At 40.8% G+C, this 26,488-nt stretch overlaps 1 protein-coding gene across 2 annotated transcripts in view; it reads left to right on the top strand.

Moving 5' to 3' along the window:
• The first annotated feature begins 24,234 nt into the window (after nt 1-24,234).
• Nucleotides 24,235-26,488, top strand: part of FSHR (follicle stimulating hormone receptor) — an 86,536-nt gene continuing 84,282 nt past the window's right edge. The window contains exon 1 of one of the 2 annotated variants that reach the window (XM_050894654.1): nt 24,235-24,401. In XM_050894654.1, coding sequence (XP_050750611.1) covers nt 24,250-24,401 — 152 coding nt within the window. In that variant the 5' untranslated portion in view covers nt 24,235-24,249. The remainder of the gene's footprint in view (nt 24,402-26,488) is intronic. The other variant, XM_050894653.1, reaches the window with a different exon arrangement.

Below are 26,488 nucleotides of genomic sequence, written 5' to 3' on the forward strand. Positions count from 1 at the left end.
CAAAGATTTACCAAAATATCAGCAAGATTCAGAGCAAATTAATTATCAAGTGAAAATACAGGGATAAGCAAAGTAATATATGTATATATACATCCTATATTGCAGAATGTCCTCCAGAATAGCTTTTATATTATATCTATATTGGAATATCTCTGTTAATGGAGCTTAAGAGCACATTTACCTTTCTCACGGCTGTAGCCAATTGGTCATCCATAGTCCCTGCGAAGTCTATTACATTCTCGTTATTTGCGCTAGTCCTGGCAGCTAGACACCATTTACTTTAAAGGCAGAAGGAGAAGAGCATAGTTTCAGAGTATATGGCAAGTGAGCTCTCTGAAAAACATCCTTCAGCAAGTTTAGCTGTATCTGTGTAAGATGGTCCTCGCATCCACTGGTTCTCTGTAGCCGTGGTGCTAGGCCAATGCGACGTAGACATCTCAAACTTGCATTTCTCGCACCACTTGATCTTTGTTGTTGGGAATTTAAATTCATCAGTAAGTTAATAAACCAGCGCTGCTGGGGCATGGACACATGTCCCACTGAGCCATCCCTGCTTCTGGTCGGTCACTTTTAGTAGGGAGACACTTGTGTGACATCTTCAGCGAGTGAGGTTCATTTATCAGAGCCTGGAGCCTGTCTTCGCTCTGGCTCAGTCCTCGGGAAAATGATTTCTCTGACAGAGCCTGATGAACAGCTGTTACCAGCGTGGGTGCGCCACGAGGCTCTGCTTACAACCTGTGGTTACAGAAAGCATTTCGCTGATGTTAAACACATTGCTGAAAGAAGCAGACTGACAACTATTTTGTTGTCCCCAGGAAGGGATCTGCTTTCTCTTGTCTGAAAAAGGCTGTGGTCGGTAGAAGGTTCTGTCAATATAAAGAAATGCATCAGTATATTCTCTATCTTTGCATTAACCAAAGCAAAAATATTTTTTTCTCATTTTTCTGACATCTGATTTTTCAGTGTTTTTTTCCTAAATAATCAGCATGAATTACAGTATTTGTACTATTATGTCATTCCTCGCATAGCCTTGTCCAGTTGAAACATTTACAAATCTTATAAAACACAGGGGCTCTCAGCCAAATGTTATACAGGGAGCCACATTATCTGTCTCAATTCACACAGGTTATGTTTTCTTTTTCCTTGTGACCATTCTGTCATACCACTCCAACAGCAGGGAGTAGCATCAGTCAAAGCAAAAGGCTCACAGATCAAGCACAAGTCCTCTTTTAATATATTTTCTTCCAAGGTACCTGGAAAATATTTGCAAACACACTCAAGGACAATCAGGCTTGATTAGGAAAACTATTCGAGTCCAGACTCTGACATGCCGTGGTTGTGGGTTGCGAAATGCAATACAGATGTGGCCTAGATATCCAGCATGTTTGTTTGATGACCAAAACCTTTAGCACTTTTTTTTTTTTAATGATCATGAATTGCATTAGCACAAGGGAAAGTTGACTGTAATCCCTGCACTCCATCCAACCTTGTTCCTATTTCTGTAATAAGATAAATTTTCAGATAACCAATTAAATGTATTCATGACAGGAAAGAAGCATAATGGTTGAGAAAAGTCAGTTTGATTTTTTTGTTTTAATGGATAGCATGACTTATTCTTTACCTGCTTTGCTCTGATGGTTAATGAGACATACTGAGCTCCAAGGAACAGCACGAGAGTAAATGGATTTGTCAATGACATGCTTAGTACTCATGACTCAGGAGAAGTCCACAGGTCTCCATGCAGAACACCTCCACCAGTAACAGCATATAATTTTCTTTCATATATATTTGTTTAATAATTTGTTTCATATGTATTTAAATTCTGCATTGTGCTAATGCTCAGTTATTGGGGGTTGCTATGTTCATCTAGGAAGGATAGCTCTTGGGAATTGAATTTTAAAGATGTTGCTGTTGTAACTACTAGAAACAAGTTACTGCATGGCAATGAAAACCGCACGTTACACCATGAGGAGGAGTTCAAAGTTAGCATAGAGTGAAGCAGATTTCTGCAAGACTCTTGGCTTCACATGTTCTCTGAAATCTCTCCTGTCACACAAAAGAGATGGCATGATACTCATCCAGCATTGCTTCATTGTGAAGATGTAATGATTAAGTACCGGAGTCTGCAACTTGGTAAACTTGTTAAAACAAATCTGTAGTGTGCATAAAATGTGATGTAAAGCCAAAGTAAAAGGGATTTTAATTCAAACACATATTCACAAAGAAAACTCGTGAGTATTCTGATCGAAGGTGCTTATCTGGCTATCTTGAAAGATACCTGCAAGTTTCTAAACTATCTCAATAGTGACACCAGAATGGGCTGAATCCTGCTTCAGAAATTGAAAAGATGCTGTAGCAAACTGGTATAATTATTTATGCTTGTACTTACTAGATCATGGTTACACATACTGTCTTTATCATTATTTTTAAGTTTTGCAGCCTCTTTAACCTAAGTAAATCAGTGAAGTACTTTCACCATCCTCCCTCTATGCCTCCATACTAGGTCCCACATGCATTTGTGATTTAATTAATCATTCCCTTAATTAATCACTCTGTGAAAGGCCTGAAGTTTATTTGTTTCTAATGTATGCAGTCCCTGTGGTTATTAATCAACTAAGAAATAAATCTGAAAATAAATAAATAAATGAAATGAAAAAGAGAAAAAAATTTCTGCAATTATAATGTAAAAGTGAGGCAGTCAAAAAGCCAATGAATGCTAGAAAACACTGTATTATGAATTGTCAATAAACATAACAATAAAACTTTTAAATCTCTGGAATCCTACTAAGATTACACCCTCTTCCACTATAAAAGGGATTTAGTACCAGTGAAAGATACACTGCAAAATGATGCCGCCTTCATGCAAGATGGATGTGCAGTATCAGCAGTGAGCACTCCTACACTATTTAGGTGTCAAATGGTCTGTAGGCTTGTAAAACTAAACCGGTTGTTTGTGAAGAAATCTGTTTGTAAAGGTGCCACAACTGTAGTAAGTCAGCCTAGGAATGGCTCTGATGCCTTTCCTGGTGCCTCCAGGAAACTCTTCTGCAGCAAACAGTTGTAACACTCTCCTTACTGTGCTACATCTTTTTTCCCCATAGAAATCTTTGTACATTTTGGGGGAGTTGTTCCCTGCCTTTTCCTAATTGCTGACATGAAGCTTACTAGTTCCTAGGCTGCACTATGGACACCGCCTTTTTTGGCACACCACAGCATCCCAGTATCTCTTAAGCCTGTGATGGCAGTAGGTACTTCTATATGGTAAGTGGATAGGGACACTGCCTAGTCCTTTGGCAGTGTCTTGTTGGTCCTCTGGATTGTTCACATGCTTCTGTAGTAATTCCTATATCCAAGCTAAAGTTCTTCCATGTTTTCTTGTCACTGGCTACATTCACTTAAATATTTAGCTAAGGGAGACTAGAGTCCTAAAGCCTCCACTGCTGCCCAGAGTCCATAGCTGCCTCATATAGACCAGTCCCATTGTAGTTTACCTTCTGCCATTGTTTTGAGCAGCTATTTGGACCAAACCTGACCTCTGCGCACAGTGTCTCCCAGTCATTGACACCTCTGTAGCAAGCTGCTTGCTTTATACAATACTTCTGTAAACTAACGTAAACTCTAAACAAGATTGTATTTTATTTTGTGCAGCTTTTAGCCACAGCCTCCTCCTGCCAGCTGGCCTCAGAAGACTTATTTTCCATCACCTGCAGTTGGTCACACTTGCCCAGTCTAAGATTGCTGCTTATCATTGTTGTTTTAATGATATTGCATCTGGCACCACAATCCAGCTGAATCAGAACAGTCATTCATTTAATAGTATAGCTGCGAATATGGCAGCTGAATGATAGGTGACTGACTTCGGCTGTGCATATGCTTTGAGAGTCCTTGCTTTTACTGAAATTGCGCTGCAGACATCATCCTCTGAACTAAAGCCCTCTACCTCCTTGGTCTGTCTATGCACTGCTCACTCCTTTCTTCCTGAAATAGCTGCAGCATTGGGGATTACAGATGGCTTTATTTCACATCCTCCTTGCACCTCTCCCTCTCACATTCTTCACATTTGTCTTTAGCTTAAACCTATTTCTTTGTGTGTGGGTTGTTTTTTGTGTTTTTTTTTTTTCTCCCAAACTGTGGTTTTCCTGTTTTCTCTAATCACTTGGGTGGCCCAAGTGGGGTGGCAGTATTTGGAGGTGCCTCTCTGGAGGGAAAGCATTGCTCTCAGCAAACTCTCCTGTAGCTGGGATCCTAGGTTGGTAGAGAGTCATCTCCAAAACTACAGGTAAATGAGAAAGTTTTCACTCCTGAAGTTTAAAATTCTTGCCACTTATTTTCATGTAAGTACATGGTAGGTCTCTTCTGGCTTAATTTGTTTGAGAACACAATGCTTATTCAATGCTTCTATCGGATGTCTGGTGTTTCAGTTATTGTTCTTGGCAATGGTGTTTATCTTACTTTTCCTTTTTTTGCTCCCAGTGTGGCGGCTACACCCCCCCCCCCTTCAGTTCTTTATCTTTTAGCAGCCATCACTAGTTCTGTATACAGACTTTGTTTTCCCCGAATTTATCTTTGTGCCAGATTCTTTGTTAGAAATTCAGCATGGCCAATGGTCTGAGTCACTCTATGCTAATCACCTTCTCTGCCTTGCTGTGTATCTCACTAGATTGCCTCCACCACATTTCACATACCACTTGTTGGCTCATAAAGCAAGAGGGTTTCATGCTGGTAAATCTAAGTTGCTCTTTATTTAGCGGCTTACTTCAGAGGTGCTGCAAATGCAGCATAGACTCCACCTACATTATATAGGTTGATGTCATGATTCTTCCCTCAAATTTTTCCTCCTTTTTGCATTTTATGCACTTCAGGTCTTAACAGGGAGAATATCTCTAGGGCAGAGATGCAGTTTAAGCTCTATTTTCCATGAGTATTTAGTACTTTTGCAAACAGCATGCTTACTCTTTCTAGGAAAGGCTGTTCACTCTGCACCCAGAAAACAGTCTGAGTCTATGCCAGACAGGCAGTCATCCTGATGAATATCATCACATCAGTGCAAGTGTGCTCCTAGAGTTGTATGACTGTTGTGTATCGTTTTCTGTTCTGGGAAAATTTTCCCTCTCTTTTCCCACCCACTGAAAAAATCCCCAACTTTTTAACAGGAATAGGATTTTAAAATCTGTTTGGTGAAAGGGAGTCTGGATGCTGGACTGGGATGTAGGAAGCCTGGGTTCAGTCCCTAGACCTGCTGCAGAACTTCAGTGACACTAGTCCAAGACACTTATACCCACCACTTACTAGATCTCCTCTGTAAGGTCATTGATGTCTACAATGATGTAGACATCACTGTCTCCCTTACCTATTGTAAGTGGTTTGGATTAGGTGATGGTATTCTTTGGCTACTAGAGTAGCGAAATCTCAATGCTGGCCTCTCCAGCTTTGTATAAAATGTGCTCAGACTGAAAAAAAGTCAACCCAGACTGAGGAAGGAACATGTTTTTTAGATGGGGTTGGAGCTTGATAGAACTCAGCGGACTGAGCTTGCCCCACGGAGAAATTTTGCTGTATGTACAGGTTGTGCAAAAAATGATGACTGCTCATTCGACCTTGTTTCTCTTGTGCACATCAGTACTGCTCTCCTCAGCTTCAAAGGTAAATGCTGAAAGTCTAAAACGGTATTTTTAAAATGCATTTTTTATATACCAGAGAATGTAACAAAGCTTGTGAGATACACAAGCCCAAAAATGTTTGAAGAACTTTGACATATTGAACTTTTAAGCCACAAGTTTCAAGGAACCAGTTAATACACAACTATAATATTTATGTTGTGTATGCAATGCAATATTCACTGATCTCAGGGCCTCAGTAAATGAGTGCCACACAAACAAAAAATAGTTTTTGCACTAATCCTGTAAATAAGAAGTACTTTTCTCCCCATTTTAAGGCATGGAAGTTAAGATGCACATGGATATGGAGGTTATGTAGAAGGTCTGTGATAGATTTATTATTCTGTGTCTTACTCAGAAACCTAAGCCAAACAGGAGGGAAAGGGAGAAACAAACACATAGTATGATGGCTTGAGCACTGTTAATAGAAACCAGATATTTAAGAAATTCAAACTTTTTTTTTTAACTAAATGGTGAATTTGGTTATAGTGCACGTGCATTTTTTTTTTCATTGCAGCTGTAGAGTTTATATATATCTTAAAAAGAGAACTTTAAAAGAGGGTCAACAAAAATGGCAGAGTTCATGTTGGCTTTTTGACTATACTTATATATATTTTGTGTTCAGTTAAGTTGCCTGTGTTTAGTTATTTGCAACTTTGATTGCCTGGAGAATTCTCATGTCTTATTCAACTTTTTACTCTGTTTTTTTGGTTTTGACTATTAAAAAACTTTTGATACTGCTATCACAGAAATAGATGTAATATAGCAATCCACAAAAATATAAGGTGTTGTGCCAAAGTAGCGCAAACTGTCAGACCTGGGAACAGGTCTGACAAAAAACAGGAGGGTGGGTGTAGCCATACGTAGAGAGCTGCTTGGGATTCATCATCTTCAACAATTCAAATCATTATTCTTCATTGTGGATAATCAACAGGGGGAAAAATTAAATATGCAGTTTTATTTAACAGAAATGTTTTGAAGACGTATGGAATTCTTTGTGAATAATTCATGCTCTTTAAGATCAGAAGCGTTGAAACAAAAAAAAGGTGGGGAATTCTGCTGGGACGTGCCAGTTTAGAAACAAAGCAGCCCTCTTGCTACATGTAAATGCAGCTGAAACAGGATGGCTGTAACAGCAGGGGAAAAAAATCTTTGCTAAAAAGTCTGTAGCAATAGAGATGATCTCTTCTTCAGAAAGTAAATTATTCATTTTGTCCTTGATCAATTCCAGTTAACATGTATTTGTGGCTCACAACTGTTTCACTAAAACATAAAAGTGACTCACGGGGGAAAAGAAAACTCACGCTTGGGGAAAAGAGCATCAAGAAAACCCTGCCTTCTCCATCTTATGCCCTTACCAGGCATCTCTAATTAAATAACCCTTTCAATGACTTCAGCACTAACAAATTATTTAAATTTTCCTTGGCTTTCTCAGTGCATTGCTCTACTTATTTTTCTACCAGATTAGACACAAAATTGAAATGAAAAAGGAAAAGAAATATTGGAATGTGATTTTGATTTGGGGCAGTTGAGCAGCAGCGGGTGTAGTGTGGACTGGAGGGTGAAGCCTGGGAGGGACGGGTGACAGCTCTGTCACCTCATGCAATCTTTTATATGCTCCCTTCTGTAAGCCTGCACCAGCAAAGTAATGTAGGTATTAATTAGTATTTTTTTGTTATATCTGCAGATAGAGTCCCTTGACTTGCAGTCCAAACTGAAGTCAATGGGAATCTGCTGGTGCTTAAAAATCAGTTCTTCTTGTTTGAAGAACTGTGACTTTGTGGCACACACAAATTGTCCCCCGGCTGCCTACTGCAGGGTATGCTGAGCAGCTTGTCACTACTGGGGAGCCCTCCTCAATGGACAGCCTTACAGCTTTCTTCCATTTGTCACTTTCTAGCAATACTTTCTGTTCTCCCCATTACAGGGAACGCATGAAGCAAAGCGTTCTCCAGAATTGATATTTCTGTCTGTTTTTCATGGTGCTTTGGTGACTTCTGGATCATTTGCAGATCCCTTTCATCTAACATTTTTAAATTCTCCGAAAATTGGATGCAAACTGTTTATGTTCAGCATCCGGAAGCTGAAATACTTCTGCAAATGTTCCTATATACGAGCAGAGTCCTTCTTCCCGTATGTGCGCTGGCTATTAGCATATCTCCTCTTGTTCTCAGGGATGAACACCTTTGAACACCCAGGACAGGACACCTTTGGCTACATAGGTGACTCATAGACATGGGGTAGAAGCATGATGTGTCCAGTTACACCCTAATGCCAGGATATTTTCACTAGCTAGGTTATAAAATGACACTTGGCTGAGAAGCCAAACGGAACAGAAATGTGTCAGTCTTTTAAAATACTGCTTTACCACCTGTTTGTTACTTTTTTCCAAACATATATAAATAAAACTATAGTTTGGTGGTGAGGTTCACCCAAATCAAACTGTCTGAACACTAAGCCATTTTTGGAACTACTGCAGCGTGCCCTGCACCACTTCTTTTCCATTTTACATGCATGCAGAGAAGGTCAAACAGTGAATTAGCAGACAGTTTTGATGGTGCCAAAGACAACAACCTGCTTCAATACATTATCAAATAATAGGCTATAAATTATGTAAGCACTGAAATGCCAAGCAGCAAACAGCATTTCCACTGCTAAATAGAATCACCGAATTCATTAGAAACTGCTAACCCTGATGATGTATTTATTTTGAGGAGTCTGAACATTAACTCTTTGCCACCTTCCTTCCTTTTTTTTCTGCCTCTCTATCAAATGCGGTCATTTTTTGATCACATTCCCTTATTACATGATTCTCCATCAAGCCCTGCCTCCAACATGCAGAAACTGTGTTTCGATTCATGTTCAGACCAACTCCATAAGGTGACAGATGTCTAAGGCAGCTCTGGAAGGGCACCACATAGGAGCAAAATGTTCAGTATGCAAAGCTCAGGAGTAAAATGTCCCAAAATGGAGCTGGTGACATGGAGGTCTGATCCTTTTTGTGCTGCTTAACTCCAGACTGTCCATAAGCAGATGACGGAGAGGTGACAAAGCCAGAGGCTGTGCACACATCAGTGTGTTACCTCCTGACACAGAGATCCTGCAGCCTCTGGGAGATGGGAACCCCAGCTGGCCAGGGCTTCGAGCATCTGTGGTGATGAGAAGGTCTCAAAGGAGATGGAAACAAAAAAAGTTAAAGATGTAAAAGGCAGACTTTATTAGAAATTAAACTATGATTTTTTTTCTAATAGAGAAACATCAAAGTAAATAGGATAGACAGAAAAGAAATTTAAAAAGTTTTATACACAGTTCTTCCACACCCTATGCCCTTACAAATTGATCTGTATTTCTAGGCTTGGTTTCTGTTACTTTATAAAGTCCGTCCAGCATCTTCTGTTTCCTCAGGTTCTTTCTGTCCCCTCTGGAGCTGGACTGGTTGCTTCCCATCCCTTGCTGCAGCCCCTGCCTGTGCTGCAGGCCTCCAGCCCTGGGCTGTGCTGCTTCTCTGCTGCTGCTGCCACATCCTGCGTGGTTGCAACATTCTCTCCTGGAGCATACCCAGATCTTCCCCAGGGAAGACATCATCCCCCTCCTTTCAAAGGTCCTTCAAGTCCCGTCTCCTTACAAGATCATAAAACATAACTCAAAACAACAAGACAGATGCTCACCAACCAATGTACTGTGTGGTCTGCACCAGCTTTTTTGCTGATATGTCCCACCAGCAGTGATACTACTTGCGGTATCTGGCACACTTTAATGCAAGTGAGTCAGCTTGTGGCAATGGGCATTATAGTCCTAGGAAAAATAGGTGTAATCCTATGCAAAATAATTGAATGCAGTACCCTTAGGAGGATGTACAGCTGCACTCAACTGGAACTTCTCATTCCTAATGACAAGTTTTGAGCACCTTGGTTTCAGGGAACTAAACCACCTCGTTAGTAAGATCTTGATGTATCCAAGTCAAGGGAGTCTTCTAGAAGTTGAACCATCCTTAGAAAGGGTAGGATTTTATATGCAAACTTGTTTTTACAGTTTCCCAGAGGCTGTGACCAGATAGTGTTCTGCTAATACAGTTATTAGACACACAAGAGCAAGGAGTGCCACGTATGCAGAATACCATCATCATTTATTGGCAAAATCTCTCATAGACTCAATGGACTAAGTAAAAATTAGGCTAAAACAAAACCAAAAATAACAGGGTATATATTAATGAACAAAAGATCCATAGTATAGCACAGTAGTTGGTCCCTGTTTAGGCTTGGCAAATGACATGAACTTTAGGTACATAGCAGGACTCAGAGGCAATTGCAGAGCTCTATAGGGAAATGTAGTAGTTCATATACTGTTTCTATACAGACTGCCATCAGTGCATTATTTTTCGGAACCACTAAAATTCAGTGAATCATTATCAAAGGATAAAAAGCATAAAGTTAAAATACATCAGAAGTACCAAATCGAGTCATTTCCCTGTGAACATTTTACTTGCTAAGCCTTTTTCTTTCAAGGAACTTTGCAGTTCCTAAAAACATCTCTCTCCTTTTCATGACCACATATAGCTTTTAGGAAAAACTAGTTCTGCCAAAGAAAAAGCATCTTTTTTGAATTTTATCTCAATATTTCACTGAACAGAGAAATTTTGTTAAAGCCTCCAAAGCAAAGACAATTTGCAAATTAATTTCTCTACCAGTCTGAAAACAGAAACCATCAAAAGAGCATGCCATGTCCTATGGCTCTGTGTTTCTGTAAGAGAACCTAGGGCAGGGGACAAATATAATGATGTGTTTCATAGCTGAAGTCTGCTCTGATGATTTCTATGCTTGTGATAATTTGCTAGTAATATTGCTTAAGGCAGGGCTGTGGTTGTTCCAGATCTTAGTTCAGGTGGTCTTGCTTCCTTCTTCTGCAAGCAAACTTGAAGTGAATGTTTAGAGAAACATCTTTTTTCCCTTGTTTACTCCATGCATCAAGGGACCAGAGGTGGTCTTTCAGTTATAGGTGCTCAGAAGTAGATTAACTTAACAAAGGAGAAGGAAAAAGAAAATACTTTGATGCATTTCTTCAAAATAGAGGAAGCTGTCCCTTGCCAGTGGAAGCCCCTAACCGAGGAATATTCTCAAGCAAGTATCCAAGTTTAAGCATGAGTTGTCATTTTGGTATGCATGAAACAATTCAAAGGCATAAAATTAGACATGTACTTGGCAAGCAATGATTTCAACTCTTAGTAATAAACCACTGTCCTTACGTGAATCTGGAGGCAGTAGGGATATATGACTCAAGACCTAACTACTAGAAAGTTTCTCCCATTTCTAGAATTATCAGTACTGGCATACTTCAGTGCTATAACTTCTATACAATACAGTGAATATGTCAGGGAGAAAATCTAGGAGATTAACGTAAATAAAGTATTCCAATTAGCATAGTAGAAGGTCTTCAGCTATTGTAGAAAGCTAATTCTCTTTAAGGCAGAATTGGCCACTGTAGGGTCTCACATGCATAAAACTGGTGACAACATTCACACCAAGGATCCGCCATTCTGTCTCCAGGAGTGGTCATAAATGGACACCTAAAGAAGAGGAAGAGCAGACAAACTTATGTGATACCTTCCCCTAACATTCTCTCAGCCTGCAACTTCATACAGCTCTGGCGATTTCCTAAGTCTGTTGTTGCTTGTTCATTTAGCAACCCTAAATCTTCTCTCTTCCAGGTAATCATCCATTCTTTCCTTGAATCAGTGTCCACTCTTGCACCCACAATATACTTTAAGAATGAATTACACAGGTCTGCTATCTGTTGTGTTAAAAACCAGCTCTCATGGCTTCATTTGATGCCCCTTAGTTCTTGGAACGAAAGAGATGGCAAAAAAGTTCATTCCCATCCATCTCTTCCATGCCGCTTCTTATTTTGTACACTTGTACCAAATTCTTCTAAATCAGCTCTTTTTTCCAGCCTCTTCTCTTTGACCTCTGTGTCCTAGCTAGTTTTTTGTCCAGGTCAGAATTGTCCCATTTCTCCTACAGCTATTTGGCTTCCTTAAAAGCCTTTGATGAAGGATTTTGTCAAAAGCCTTTTGGAAATACAAATAGACTGTATCGACTAGATCCCCCTTTTCTGCAAGTATCTGTAAGGCAGGATTTCCCTTTGCAGTTCCTCACAACTTTGGCATTTTTCCATGCTCTGTAGCTGCACCCTTTATTACAGTTTCTGTTAATTTGCCCAGTGTTGCCATCACGATTACAGGCCTGCGATTCCCCAGGTCTCCCTGGGACCTTTTCTTAAGGATTGACATTACACCCATTCTTTAGACTGGAGGACATTTTAAGTGGTTAATATGCTTACATATTGCCATTAGTAACTCAACTACTTGACTCCTGAGTTCTCTTAAACCTCCTGGGTGACTGCCATTTGTTTTTTTCAATAGGTTACAGCTCATCTGGAGCTGAGGTTAACCAGTGCAATTGTATTAACTGCCCTCACTGCCTCTCTGATTCCTTTCAGCACAGAGCAGGCACTGTCACTGGCCTCGTAGGGCAGTCAGTAAGAGATGCTTCCTAAGGGATATCCTTATTGCTAGAGGGTCCATGGAGGTGGCCTAGTGTGATCATTTCCCTCTCTGTCTGTTCTAATGATGTTTCTGGAGCTAATCATCCTCTACAAGCCTCTCCCCATCCTCTTCCTGGGAAGAAGCATTTAAAAATAAATGGAAGAAAAGTTGAATGCTGGACCTTTCTCTGCATCAGGCCTGACCCTGCCCCATGCTGTGCCATAGTTAGTTCCCTTTGAAGGTAGCATCTGGCTTCAGAATTAGGTTGAGCTGAGAAGCCAAGTACAGTTGGGACTGTGGGATCTATTGTTTCAAGCTTTCTGCAGAATGGGGTGGATTCAGAGTTTTGTATCTGAGAAATGTTTGATTTTTTTTTTTTAATGAATCTGGCACTCTAATGTCATCATGGGATCTGAAGACTAAGCAGGAGCAAACAGTGTTTACTCCTCTGCTTTGTCCTGCTGCCAGAAATGTGCCACATTGCCCTCTGACAGATCAGCTGGAGACAAAGAAGAAGAAAAGGGATGAAACAGAAGCTAGTTACAGATGCAAGGCTTAACTTTGGTGCTGTCACCTTCATACATGGCAGAAATGTCACCTTCTCCTACACACGTTGAAGAACGCTCCCTACAACAGCTGTGGTCTGTCAGTGATGAAAGCCAGAGTTTGTAGTAGGATGTGAAAGTGTGAATATTGGCCATGATCAGCCTTGGGAACTTTTTCCTGCTGGAGCTGGCATGCTTTCTGCCCAGAAGCTGGATGACTTTCTGGTGCTCTGTCAGCTGATGCTAGCTTTAGATTTGGCCAAGTATCCTATCTGAAGGGTACATTTGGGGTGGGTTTCTGTTTCCCCCAAAACTTTACAGACCTTTACAGTGGCTCACGTACCTTGATTGTTATTCTTCCTTTTTTCTTCAGGTATAGGTGTGCCTACTCTTATGCCAGCACAGCAGGGTTGCATAACAACCATGCAGAGGCTAAAGATTTTAATTTCTTAAAGTGGGTTTTTTCCCCAGAGAGTCTTTTTTAGTCATTTTCTTCCTCATTCAAAATTCAGTCCTCTTCCCACAGTTCAGTGTCACTGCTAGCATTTGGTAAAATCACTCCTATAATGAATTTGAATTGAGACATATTAGGGTGACCAGTGGCTTAATGGCTCAACTGTAACTACTCCTTGAATCAGCTCCTGGGTAATAAGCGAGGTAAGAATAGCTCCTCATCTTGTGTGCTGCACTACCTGAGGTTCCTGCAGGCAATCATTATTACGTGCTACTTCATACACTGTTTGGCCAGATAATGCCTTGCAATTAGGCCTTAAAGAGCAAGCAATGGAAAGCTCTCCATAAAAGCTGATTATATTAGAGCCCAGCAGTACATCCGTACCACCATTCTCTGAGATTTGTTGCCTTTTTGATGTCTCACTGTTGCTGCTCTGATCCAGAGGCAAGCTGTTTATCCAGACTGCTCCAGGCCAAATCTTCAGCAGTGGTGCTCTGGCATAGCTGCACTGAAGTCAAGGGAAGTATGGCCTGGCTCCTTCTCACTTATATCCCTTCATATTCCATAATGTTAGTTGTATCCTATTGGTACTTTTCCATTTCTTTTATTGTCACATTCATCTTCAGCTGGTACAAATAGTGTGTCAACATTAACTCAATGGATCCGTTGCTGGAATCAAGTTTGCTTCATGGTTTTTGCATAGACGAAATCTTTATAGAGGCTGTGGGAGATAGCACGAAAATAGAAAACCTTGAGAGTTTGGTGAATGTCAATACAGTTTGGTAATAAATCTTCACTGACCCTTATGGTTACACTGCCATGCATGGAAGGGATGGAGAGCTTAAACTGGTCCCCACAGCAGTCCCATATCCTGAGCAGATAGAAACTGCTTTGCTCTTGCAGAGTAGCAAACAAGCATAACTGGCTCCTGAGGACAGCACTGCAAGCCCAGGTATAACAGATTATGCTGGGGTGGGGAATCTATAAGGAAATTTTCAGCCTTCCTGCATTCTGTAAGAGGGCATCCATATGTGGCCAGGAGCCTTCTTTCCACTTCCCAAAGCTGCTGTCGTTTGGGAGGGCGCAAAGAAATTTTCTTTTGCTTTGTGTTTAGACAAGCAACAGTAATCTCCCTGAGGCTGGCAACGCGGTGCTCTCTCTCCGAGGGCACACCACATGCTATTTTGCAAGCAGAGGCAAGGTCACTTTACCCACATGCCAGGCCAATCAGGAGTTACATAAGTAAGATTGGTTAGCACTGAGCGTGAACTAATGAGTCCTAATGAGATTTCTGCTTAGCTTGGAGCACATGCAGAACAGGCTTGTAAAATACCATATAGATACCTTTTAAGAGACACAGTACAAAACCTCACCTGTGAGCTCTTTGGTCTCCAGGCATTTTGAACTTCACCTAGGCTAGCAATAGTTAGCCAAGGTGTGGTCTTCATCACGTTTGGCAGCATTTAACAGATTGTGCTCCGCCTTTGCAGTCCATCTTAAAAACAGCAAACAAAGGTGATCATGAAAGGTAAAATAGTCTTGCAGCCTTCCACAGGCAGTTTGGGTTTGAGTTGTTGTGCCTAGATTGTTGTCAGCTTAGTCCAAAAGGTACTTGTTTTTTTCATCTCAGACAGATGTAACACAATAGGATGTGTCATTTGTTGATAAATTATATCATGCTAAACCATGTCATGTGAGTCAAAAGGATAAGGAAAAATGTAGTAGAGGTAAGAAAAATGAAATATGTTGGTGGAGTATGGCTTTTCTTTCTGCTTTGAGTTTACAGCTTTCAATAGATTTAAATCTTTTTTGGATGTCTGGCACTTTTCTCGTCTAACCCGTCAGTGAACCATATCCCAGCATCATCACAAGAGTGGCAGCAGCCAGAAGAGCCTGAGTGGAAGACATGTAATCTGTCAGGGTGTGCAGGTGGGCAGGCTAACACAAATCTGTTTGTTAGCCCTATTTTTTTCCTACACAGGTCAGGATCTTCCTGTACACTGGCCAGGTTTCAATTTGGGTAGCTATACATCTGTTGGGACTTCAACTGTGGCTTTTAAAGTTTGTTTGAATACTTTGAATAGCAAGTAAGTCCTATGTAAATGTCAGGTCTGATGGCGTTTTAGAGACAAAGGGAAGTTGAGGTGTTGACTGGGATGTAAGGGGGAACCTCAGTGCATCTCTGTCCTTCCCCAGGCTTCCCCTGATAGATACCAGTGAGTTCCCCCAGGAACAGGCAGCGGCGTTGCTTCTCCATGGCCAGGTCACAGCTGGATGTGCAGAGAAGCACAGTAGATATGCCAAAAGTGGCTGTGGGTGGGCCAGGGGGAGGTCAGGAGTCCTATATGTGTGTGTTTGCAGTGGGGGCCCCAAAGCACAGCTTCCTGGCTTGGGCACATCACTGTGGGGATATACTTGCGCACAGACCTGCGCCTCCCTGGCATCTGCCTCTGGGGATCTCTGCTCTGCACCCTGGTGGATGCACCCACCACCAGGCTGTGGATGTGCCATTATTTTCCCTTAACACTTTACCAGCATCATCTGTAAAATGATGCTAGAGGTCTTCCTGTGCTATAGAAGCAGGGACAAAAATGGGCATTAGAATTGCGAGGCGCTTTGATAACGTGGTAATGAGGACTACAAAGTACCTGAGAGAGATGGAGAAGCTTCTTTTTCATCATCTGCAGAATCTCATTAGTCTACTTGCTATTTCTTTCTTTGCCTTAAGAGCAATGGCAGGACCTTATTCTTCTCCTTTTGCAGAGAGCTGTGACTGACCTGCTCCCTGTGTGCTGAAAGCACTTGCAGGCAGATCAAGAATCGGAGGCTCCTCTCTGTCACCTTGCATGCAATAACCTGCTTCCTGGCAGAAAAAGTGTCAAAGGAAAACTATTCCAAGGAGGAATATATCACTGAACAGTCTTATAGCACCAATTCAAGCTTGCTGAAGCAACTGGAAGCTGCTCCTTTTTTATGTTGCCAGGACTCCAGTTGCATAAAGACTTAGACATGCCCAGCTTTCCTTTCAATGCTCATTTGCTTACATTTAAGTGCATGTGTCATTTTTCATTATTTTGTATGCTAAAAGGGGCAGATTCTGAATTTTTTAGTCATGTTTGGCAGAACCTTGTTCCATAAATAATCTTGTTAACTTCAGTGGATCTGTTTGTGGAAAATAGTACTGTTCAGCAGCAGCTGAGGAGTCCCAGCAGGAAGAGCAGGGAAGAGTAGAAGAGGAAAATGGCTGCCAGAGATCGGATCAATATTTAGGTTTTCATGTAGCTCCACATCAGTCACTGAATGCAGTAAAATAATTTTTTTTGATTTGCTGTAAAAGCTTCAGCAAGAGTAGGAAAAACCTTGGATGCCCTTCTAGGGATGCTTTAAAACAAAGGTGCAATATTCATTCTCACTGTATAGTGTTAAAAAAAGACTCGGTGACTCTTTGCCTCCTAATTATCACCTCAGGCAGCTTATTTAGCCTACCTGTCATGAAGGGAAGAAGTATACAACACACTGTAACTCTCGCGAAGTAATTGAGCCACTTTTTTAGCATTCCTCTATCAATATTAATAACCTACACTAATTGCACAATGCTTTCATTTTTTTTCTCCTTTTTCTTCAATCTGCTACAGGGATTAGTTAGTCATTTGCATCTTCTTTAGAGGCCTTAACAAATGTTAATTTGTCATTCTTACCTCTCCTTTTTTTTTTTTTTTTTGGTATTAAGTGTCAGAATGAAATTAATTTCCCTGAAGGATATTTAGTGTCTTTCATGTATCAATCGGGGCTGAGCTCTTCCTTTTCTCATGCAGAGATGGTTTCTCCCAAGCTGTATGAGGTCAAGAAAAGAGAAGATACAGTTTTACGTATTGCAGAGTACCTTGAAAATAAAGACATAAGAAGTTAAGTGACCTATGGTATGCTGTAAAGATATTTCCATCTCAGATCTCTTTAATGTATTTCAATGCCTGAAATACTCATCCAATCTGAATGAATTTCAGCAAACTGAGTTGCTCTGGCCAAACATCAGGTTGTTAGCACTGTCTACGGGCAGATTGTAAGTACTAGAGGAGTTAAGCAAGTTTTCTCTTTACAGATATATGTACTTCAATCCTTGAAATTCCTCATATATGCTCTGCCAGGCTGCTCTCTTTCTTTAATAGGAAATACTAATTATGTGACATGTTGTGGAGGTATCATTAGGGTAAAATTTCTTTAATTAATTTTATTTCATAATAAATTGTACTTGAAAGTGTTTATGGCCTCTTGAATTTCAATGAGTAAGAAGTTTAGGTTTGCTGCTAAACTGCATAGCTTCCTGGATGGCAGGCTCATGAACTTGGAAATGGTGGACGGGAAGCATTGCCAGTCTGTTTTTTCATGCTGATGAACATTTCTCCTTTATTTATGGATTAAAGACTAATAGCTGAGTAGTATATTGTAACCATGCTCAAAAGCAACCAACAGTGCAGGTTTGAGGAAAAGCGTGAAGTCTCTATTTTAAAACAATAGTCAGTCTCTATTTTAAACATCCTAGGGAGATTTTTTTTCTGAGCCATAAGTAGAATCACAAAAGAATTCAGGTGGAAAAGGGACCTCAGGAGGTCTCCTGTTCCACCTCCTGCTCAAAGTGAGGTCAGCTGTGAGGTCAGACTGGGTTGCTCAGGGGCTTATTCAGTCTGGTCTTTTAAATCTCCATGGAAGGAGACAGCACAACCTCTCTAGCAACCTGTGCCATTGCTTGACTGTCCTCAAGGTGAAAAATTATCTCCTTGTAGCCAGTCTGAATGTCTCTTGTTTCAACTCATGCCTGTTGCCTCTTGTTCTCCCACCCTGCACCTCTGCAATGAGCCTGGGTCCACCTCTTGATCACCTCCTCATAGGCACTGGGGACTGCTCTTAGGTCCCCACAGGCCATCCCTTCCCCAGGCTGAACAAGCCCTGATCTCGCAGCTCCAGCTTACAGGGCAAGAGCTCCTGCCCTGACCATCTTGGTGTCCTTCCCTGAACTCCCCCCAGTTAAATGATGTCTTTCTTCTACTGGGCGTCCCAGACTGAATGCAGTACTGTCGATGTGGTCTAACAAGTGCCACATAAAGGGGAATAATCACTTCTCTCAGTCTACTGGCAGAGCTGCTCCCTGGCCAGGCAGTGCCCAGCCTGTATCACTGCAGGGGGTTCGTCCTCCCCAGGTTTCAGGCTTTGCATTTGTCCCTGTTGGATTTCATGAGGTTCTACTGGTGCTAACGTGACCAATGTATTGTTATTGTTGTCCGTAGGCAGGTCTACCTGACACTACTGTTAGGCAAGGGTTCTCTTGCCTTGCATCTCTGGCCTTCAGATACGCTTTGCCAGCTGGGAAATGTGTCGGGGAAGAATATATGACGCAAAGTGCGATTCTAGGCAGGCTTCGGTCTCTTGTGCATTATTTTGGTCTAGTCAAACCCACTCATGGACAGTGCAAAGAAAAAGTACTTCTATAACTGTGCTTCTACAGACATGTGACAGAAACCTAGCAGATGGGCTGCATCTTTTATTATCGACTGGGGATGAACAGACTTAAACCTGGGGAGCAGTACTAGATGGGGTGGCAAAGACTCTTCTCTGACTTCAGTGTTGTCTTTTGCATATGTCTCCCATGGTCCAAAAATACATGAGGTGCTTATATCCTTAGATTGCCTCTGAAAAATCATGTAGATAAAGGGCTGGGTGCGAGCTTGTCAGCCATCAAAGCCACAAAAGTATTGGGGCAGAGTGAAATAGAGAAAGATCATTCCCCTGCTCCCCCAGATCGTAACACAAGCACATGCTCACTGCTAAGAAGTGTCAGCAAAAACGTTAAAAGTCCCCAAGGCCCTTCCGTGCTGGGCAGTGTCCTCCCTAGTCAAACAGATAGGCAGGGCCTTTTACACCAGATGCTAATTATGTTTTAAGGAGGGGGAGTGGATAACAGGAGGGAAGCAAGAGACACAGTGGGGTCGGTTATTGCTGCATTAAATACAATGCCATACGGCGTGCTGCTCTGCAGTCTGCAGAGGTGCTATATAATAAGGAAACTAATCACGAACAAGTTTTGAAGTCAAAAGCCAGACAGTCACAGGAAATCTGTATGAGCATAATTCCATACAATTTCTAATCCTTTCCTTATACTAGCGTGTTTTCTTGAGTCTTCTCGAGTGAATGCACTCCCTCTGGTGGCTAATTTACTATCTCCATTTCACTCTTTTTTTAGAGTTAAGGTTGCCTGCAAGCAGTTGGCTCAAAGAACTGAAAGAGCAATAAGATACTGCTTTTATTAGGCTAGTTTAATGGTTTATGTTCTCAACGCTGAGGGCACAGATAAAGTCTAGCCATTCAAATGTGTTTTAAAATAATCCCCATTCATGGAAAAAGATGAAGCTGAAAAAAAAAAAATCTGTTCAGAAAGACTATTTCTGGAAAGAAGCCTAAAACATTATATTTTTATCAGGTAAATGGTCTGTTGGCCTCAGTGATCTGCTGTTTTAAAACCCAAGTTGGTCATTTACAAAAGGTAAATCAATGATGTGTCAAACTCCCTCTTATTAATTTCCTCTTAGGTGTCTATCTGTTACGTTTCACATTGCAAGCTTTTCTGGATAGAAAACATCTTTTTCTGATCATAGCGTGGTAGTCAGGACAATAGATGCTATTGCCTGTAAACCCATAGGGAGAACCTATGTGCTGGAAATCATCAAAAGAGCGAGAAATCTCCACTCGTTGAAGGATAAATTTCATTTGGATGTGGTTTGTATGTCATCTGTTCATACAGGCAATTTATTTGCCTACACATTTTTGTAGAATGCTTATGGTTAAGCAAAGGCAGTGTTACAGTGACATTCAGTAATTAAACACTATTCTGAGGCTGGGAAACATCAGCAGAAAGAGTATTTACTTAATTAGCTGTCATGTTGTGTTTCAAAAGAGAGAAACACGAGCAGAAACTGCTGCAAACTTGCTTGCCTGTAGGTTGATACACTCCAGCACCCAGTAAGCTTCCTGCCTTATGAAAAAGAGCTGTTCCCGCACCTCCGACAGCTGGATTTAGATGCTGAGCTGACCATGTCTGCACCACGGTGGAAGGACTCAGAGTCGTTTCAGTATATTTGGAGCAAGTTTAGTGAGGGCAAGAGGGAGAGAGCTGGGGTGGTTCATTTTAGTTCCCTCTGTATCCTCATCAGTCCAGACGACAGCGTGGCCTGGGACAGGCACCGCTGCTTGGCCAGAGGATGGGATCTGCAAAACCCCTTGGTTGCTCTGGCTCAGTTCTTGCAGAATTAGACCAATGCTAATTTTAGAGGCCAACGCTGACGTTAGGGGCCAGTCCTATCAACCAGACTCCTTTACTACTGTCTTAAAAAAGATCCCTTGGTGACCATATAACCTTGAATTAACTGTCTATCCTCGAAGCCATCTAATTTCATAATCTATAATATCATCTTTGAGTTTCTGTCATAATTCACTTAATTGCATGCCTGTTGTTACAGTGCTTCAATTTGGGGAAATTTTTGTTTCCTTACTCAGGAAAACAGTTTACAGTCTCAAGACCAATTTGCCAGCTGGAGCATTGTTCTTCTGCAAATGGATGCAAAGATAAGGCTCTTATAAATATCTGAAAGCACCATCATCTCTGCATTTATACTTCAACAGCATGTATCTCAACAACAGTGCATCACAGTCAGCCATCTCCACAAGACAGGTCCTTGCTTTTAGCACATAATGCTCTGAAGGTGGCAGAGTGCATAGCTGGGGTAGGTCTATGGAGGCATGAGTTTGCCCCCTGCGTTGCTTTGAGCAAGCTACTGAGGAAAAAGTATGAAATCTTGTGATGGCACAAAAATGTGGGGCATATTTATGACTGGCTTTAAGTAGCTCTCATGGATCCCCTGCAACAGGTCCTTTAGGTTTTCAGGCATGGTTGTAGCTCCAACCTGGTGCTCAAGAAGGACTTGTGAGTGCAACCTCCCCAGAAAGAGACCAGGAGATATCTTGGCATTTTTTTCCTTTGCATGGATTTTCTTCCTGAGAGGAGACAATTGTACTCCTGAACTGGTAGAGAGAGGATCATCAGCTGATTAATCCATCCAGGGGACTGTAGTCATGTGGCTGTGTGTCATTGGACAGTCATGAACAGAAATCAAGAGAGAGATTCCCAGTTCAAAAAATCAATAGACACCAGAGTCTATTCTTCAAGACCTTGGATCGTATATATAAAACAACTTGGAAATCCTTCTGAATCTTCATTTATTGTCAGACAGTTTTAGTGTGGTCCTGAATTAGTGCTTGCTCTAATACCAATGAAATGTCAGTACTAGTCTGATTTTATTGAATTTAATGCAAACTGAATATTTCCCTCAAAGTCTTATCTCCACAGTATTTCAAGAGAATCTTGGGGTTTGGGGTTTTTTCTATTCTTTAATAATCGTCATCTCACTCTTAACTGTTGTAAATGAAAGTGGAGCAATGTGTACTGTACTGATAAAATGGCCTCACCAAACAAAAATGGGAAGGAGCCAACCTCCCTCCAATTTTTCTACACTATGCTCATGATTTGCTGCTGGGCCTGACTTGATGTTTTAAAATGTCTATGTTTTACTAGTTGTGTTAAAATAAAGCACACTTGGTATAGTTTTGAAAGTCACTAATAATTGGAAAGATCTCTTTGTAGCCCTAGTGATATTTTTTAATCTCCTGACTTTTGCATATAGAAGAATTCTTACTATCATCTGAAAGAAATTTTGTAGTTTGATATGCGAAACCCAAAGTTAATCAAATTGCAATGTCTTCACATCAGTGCAAATTATTTTGACATTCAGAGAATGTTACCACTTTTAAAACTGTCATAAATATTACTATCCATTTCATCAGTATAACATGACTATTTATATTGATGTATTTCAGGGTGAAGAGATATGGCTTATATTCATTTGTAACCAAATGTTCTTGTGCCCTATATGTTTCTCAAGCTTCACCTTTTGGTTTTGGGGGTTTTTTTTAGCCTACTTTCAGTCTACAGCTGTAGAAACTAGACACTTGTTATTGAAAAGACAAAACCAGAAAAGCCTCAAATGAATTGTCTTCCTGGCATTTGTTTAAATCTTGAAGTGTCTAGTTAGTCCAACTTGCAGTGGGCTACAGCAATTTTTCACTAAATGGGAATTTGTTTGACCATAGGATGGACTTCTGCAGTTTTCAACCCATTGAGTATGAAGGAAACTAAAGGTTGTACTCATTTCAGAAGATCTTGTAGGTCTAAGATCTTTCAAAGGAAAGGAGAGATAGACAGACAGACAGATATATATATATGAGGAAAAAGTCACTAATGTTTTAGAAATTTTGTTTTTCTGGCAGTCACTGTCATTCTCATGAAACTGATTCAGACACCTTAGCAAAATGGACTCTGTTTTACACATACAGCTAAATGAATACTCTTACAATTCATTACAGGCCTACCATTGTTAGAAAGAGATTGTCGTGATTTTTTTTACCTTTTCTGTGTAAATATCACTGTTCTCATCTTGAGCAGGCTTAAATGAGTGGGGAAAAAATAACAAATATTTGGTGATATTTGGTAAAATTAGGGTAACTCTTAGGGTAACTTAAAGAATTAGTTGAATTAGTTTTAAAAATTGTAATTAGCTCCTTTCACAAACATCTACATTTTGAGGTTTATTTTAAAGGTGAGAATGGTAGAATCTTTCGGCCAGCACACTTCAGAGAAAAGATGCTGTCTTGTGTCTCATTACATTTGCTTATGCTTTTTGATTATGGTAGAAGAAAAAGAACCCATTAAAAAAACCAGAAAAACAACCTAAGAGCTGCTTTTAACAAGATTAAAATCCTTCCGAGCAATGTGAAGCATTGAATGTGAGTCAAGGTCAGCAGAATTACCCATGGCAATCCAGCTCCAGCACTCACTTAAAATGCACGTGATTTAAAAGCTCTGTGTGTCTGAAACAGCTATTTACAGTTTAAAAGAAAAACAAACAAACAAACAAAAAACACAAAAACCAAAACCAACAAAAAAACCCACCTTTGTATCTCAAAATTCCCATTTCAGATGTCTTGTAGACAAACCCTGGTTCCAGATGATAGCCTGGTGCAGCATGACTCAGTGACAGGAAAGAGTTCACAAGGTCCCCTCCTCAAGGATTAATATTCGTAACAAGAAAGATATTTTAGCTCAGTCAAAAAGTAAACAAAACAAATAAGGACTCAAAGACAGGATTCAGCGTCCAGGCCTTATGATGATATTCTTGAAGCTGTTTTCGTCCTGTTTTGTTACAAATAGTCATACTGTGTATTTCTGGGTTTTTTTTCCAGATGATGAAATTAGTTTACCAGTCCACAGAGACTATTGGGATTGTGGCATTTTCTCCTGTTTGGGTTCCTATAAAGGTGCCAAGGAAAAGAGGAGATGAATCAGCAAGTGCATGAAGAATAATCACAGCTGAAAATAAAGGTGTGTTATTTAGCTCTGGCTTTAGGACTGTATAGCTTTTAACCTATCAAATAGATTATATACCCTATAAAAAAATAACATTTTTCTTTTGCCTCGAGCAACACAAAAGCAGGGGCTCTTGGATCCATGAAGGGGAGCATAAATAGTGTCTCTCCTTCAGGGACAAAAGTGCCTGGGCTGTAGAAGGTAAAAATGCTTTGTTGTCCCTTGGTCTTACCAAACAAGACATGCAAAATAGCGTAGCTGAGAAGGAAGGACCTTTTCCCAGTGCAGATGCCCAGTGCATCAAAAGCGCCCTGGTTAGTTCAGCTGGGGCCTGTGATTTCAACACCACTTTAAATATAAAATACTTTTGTCATGAAAAGTCAGCATTGCTCATCTCCATCCCTACTCTAAGACTGTAAAGGATCTGGGGCCATGAGCTGAAACTTGTTGAGAAGTCATCCCCCAAAAGCCATGTGGTTCGTCCCAGCCTTTGGGGCGGATCTTCCATTCAGGGAGTTGGGCTGGGAGGTCTCTGCATTCCTCCCTTTGAGATGAAGGAGTCGCGCACAGATGTGAAGGCAGAGATGTCTCCAGTCCTCGCCTGTTTGCTGGTTTTCCTGGCGGGCTGCTTGGGATGCCAGCACCATGCCTGCTGCTGCGCGGGCAGGGTCTTCATTTGTCAGGAGAGCAAGGTGGTCCAGGTTCCCCGGGACATCCCCGCCAACACCACTGAACTGTAAGTAGGGAGAGGGAATGGTTGCGAGCAGCAGCCTTGTTGCTGGCTCTGAAAACAAACGGCTGCTTGGCAAGCCAAGGGTCAGGTTTGTAGGGAGTCACTCAGGAGACTTATGCCAGCTGTTTGGAAAGCACAGCCCTTCCTCCGACGCTCGCTTAATTACATCTTGAAGCTCCTCTCCGTTACTCTGATAGTGCTCATTTTAAGATCTCTGTTAAGAAAAGATATCGTACGTTATAATGCAAAGTGCAGACTAAATTTTAAACAAGCTTCCTTGGTGCTGTGACAGTAATTTGAAGTATAAAGTCTAAGCTTTCTTTACAGCTTGCTTTAGAGTTGTTGAAACATGTAGTGCAACTTGTCTGCCCCAAACAACTTGATGATGAGCTTTCGTGTTTGTAGTGCAGGAGATTTCCAAAGGTTTATGCTTGTTTGCCAAGAAGCAACTTAATGTTTTCTTTTTGAAATCACAAAGGCATTACAGAAAGGACTCTGATAAACATTCAGAGTGATCCTCCTTTATCAGAGGAGCAGCACGATTGCAGTTGGAGAGAGTGAACAATGTAAAGATACTGTACTGCGTTACTCAAGGAAGGGTTTTATCTATCTTAAAGCTTCTCTTTGTTTTCCATAAAGTAACGTGAACAATACTGTATGACAGCTGTTTTCTGTGTCAGTAACACAGACAAGCAAAAGAGCTTACGCAATGGCAAGTATGTAACTGTGCAAGTGATTGTTTTCGGTTTAATTTTTTTGAAGCAAATTATATCACCCCTTGCCTACACCCACAGCCATCTGACATTGTTATGACCTAAAGCAAAACCAAAAGGAGTAGTCCTGGATAAACCCTTTGATTAATAAGTGGAGTGGCAAGTTTGGAGGGAGGATACAACAAAGAATGTTATGTCACTAGTTGGAAAAATATACCCCTATCCTGATTTCACACACCACAATATATCCATGGTTACTATCCCACAGTTTTCCTAGGGCAAAAGTTTTGTTTCATTCAGAAGGAGGAGTTGTTATGCTCACTGAATAAGTAGACTGCAGTGAAAACTTGAGAAAAATGTCTGAATTAACCACAGAAGGTCAGTAAAATTTAAATCATTCTTGCAACTAGAGGGAAAAATAATCCATCTGTGATTTAGGTCATCTAAATCCTGAGTGAACCATGCTCCAGGCATATACTGCTAATTTTGTTTAATTTTGCTTTGATTGTTTCTTTAGATTACAAAGTTAAGGTCTGCCTTCTAGGGATTAAGCAAAAGCATTTTATAATTATTTCTGCAAAGAAGTAGTTTTATATCGCCAAAAAGCACCTGTTAGTAAAATGAGATTTGTTCACAGCAGATCCTTGTTAACTTCTTGAGGGTTTGTTGAGGATGTTAATTTGCGGGTTCCTCAGCACAAGTGTGTGTTCTCTGAAACAGGTGGACTACAACGTTAGTGCAACTAAAAACAGTGAACGAATCCTTTCTTCTGGCAGTGCTGTGCAAATATAGGAGTTAGAATCTCTTGACTTGACTCTTTTCTCACTTAAACCAACTTTTAGTTCCTCGGGAAGTAATTCTGGTCCCGTTCAATCAGTATAGTCCTGGGACTGATTTCAGCATGGCTTAAAAATTTGTCCATGAAAACTATGTAGAGTTGCTTTGAATATACCATATGTTAGTGTTACTAAAGCCAGATACATTAGCTGGAGAGCTATTAAGTGGAAGATAAACCTTAGATTTTTCCATCAAGGTCAAAGGGGGACTCTAGAAATGTGCCTTCCTAAGCATGTCTCTGCCCAGTGGGGTGATTCAGGTGACTAAAATAGACTTTACTGCTCCAGGTGCTGTTGCAAATGCACTCTTGGTAACAGAAAAAGCTTGCTTTATGTTTCTTCAAAAAGCCTCAATAAGCCAAAAGGGTTTTAAAATCAGTGTCACAACTTGAGCATAGATGGCCACAGTGTCTAAGGACCCTGTATAGTATGCAAGCAGAGACTTCTTGTTAAGTACAGCTCCTGCAAGGTACTTTTTTCACTTAAGAGCTCATTCTGGGAGTGCTGGATGCAGTCTATTTTCATTTGACATAAAGGAGGG

Source organism: Gymnogyps californianus, chromosome 3 (genome assembly GCF_018139145.2).
Source record: "Gymnogyps californianus isolate 813 chromosome 3, ASM1813914v2, whole genome shotgun sequence".
NCBI classification, from domain to species: Eukaryota; Metazoa; Chordata; class Aves; order Accipitriformes; family Cathartidae; genus Gymnogyps; species Gymnogyps californianus.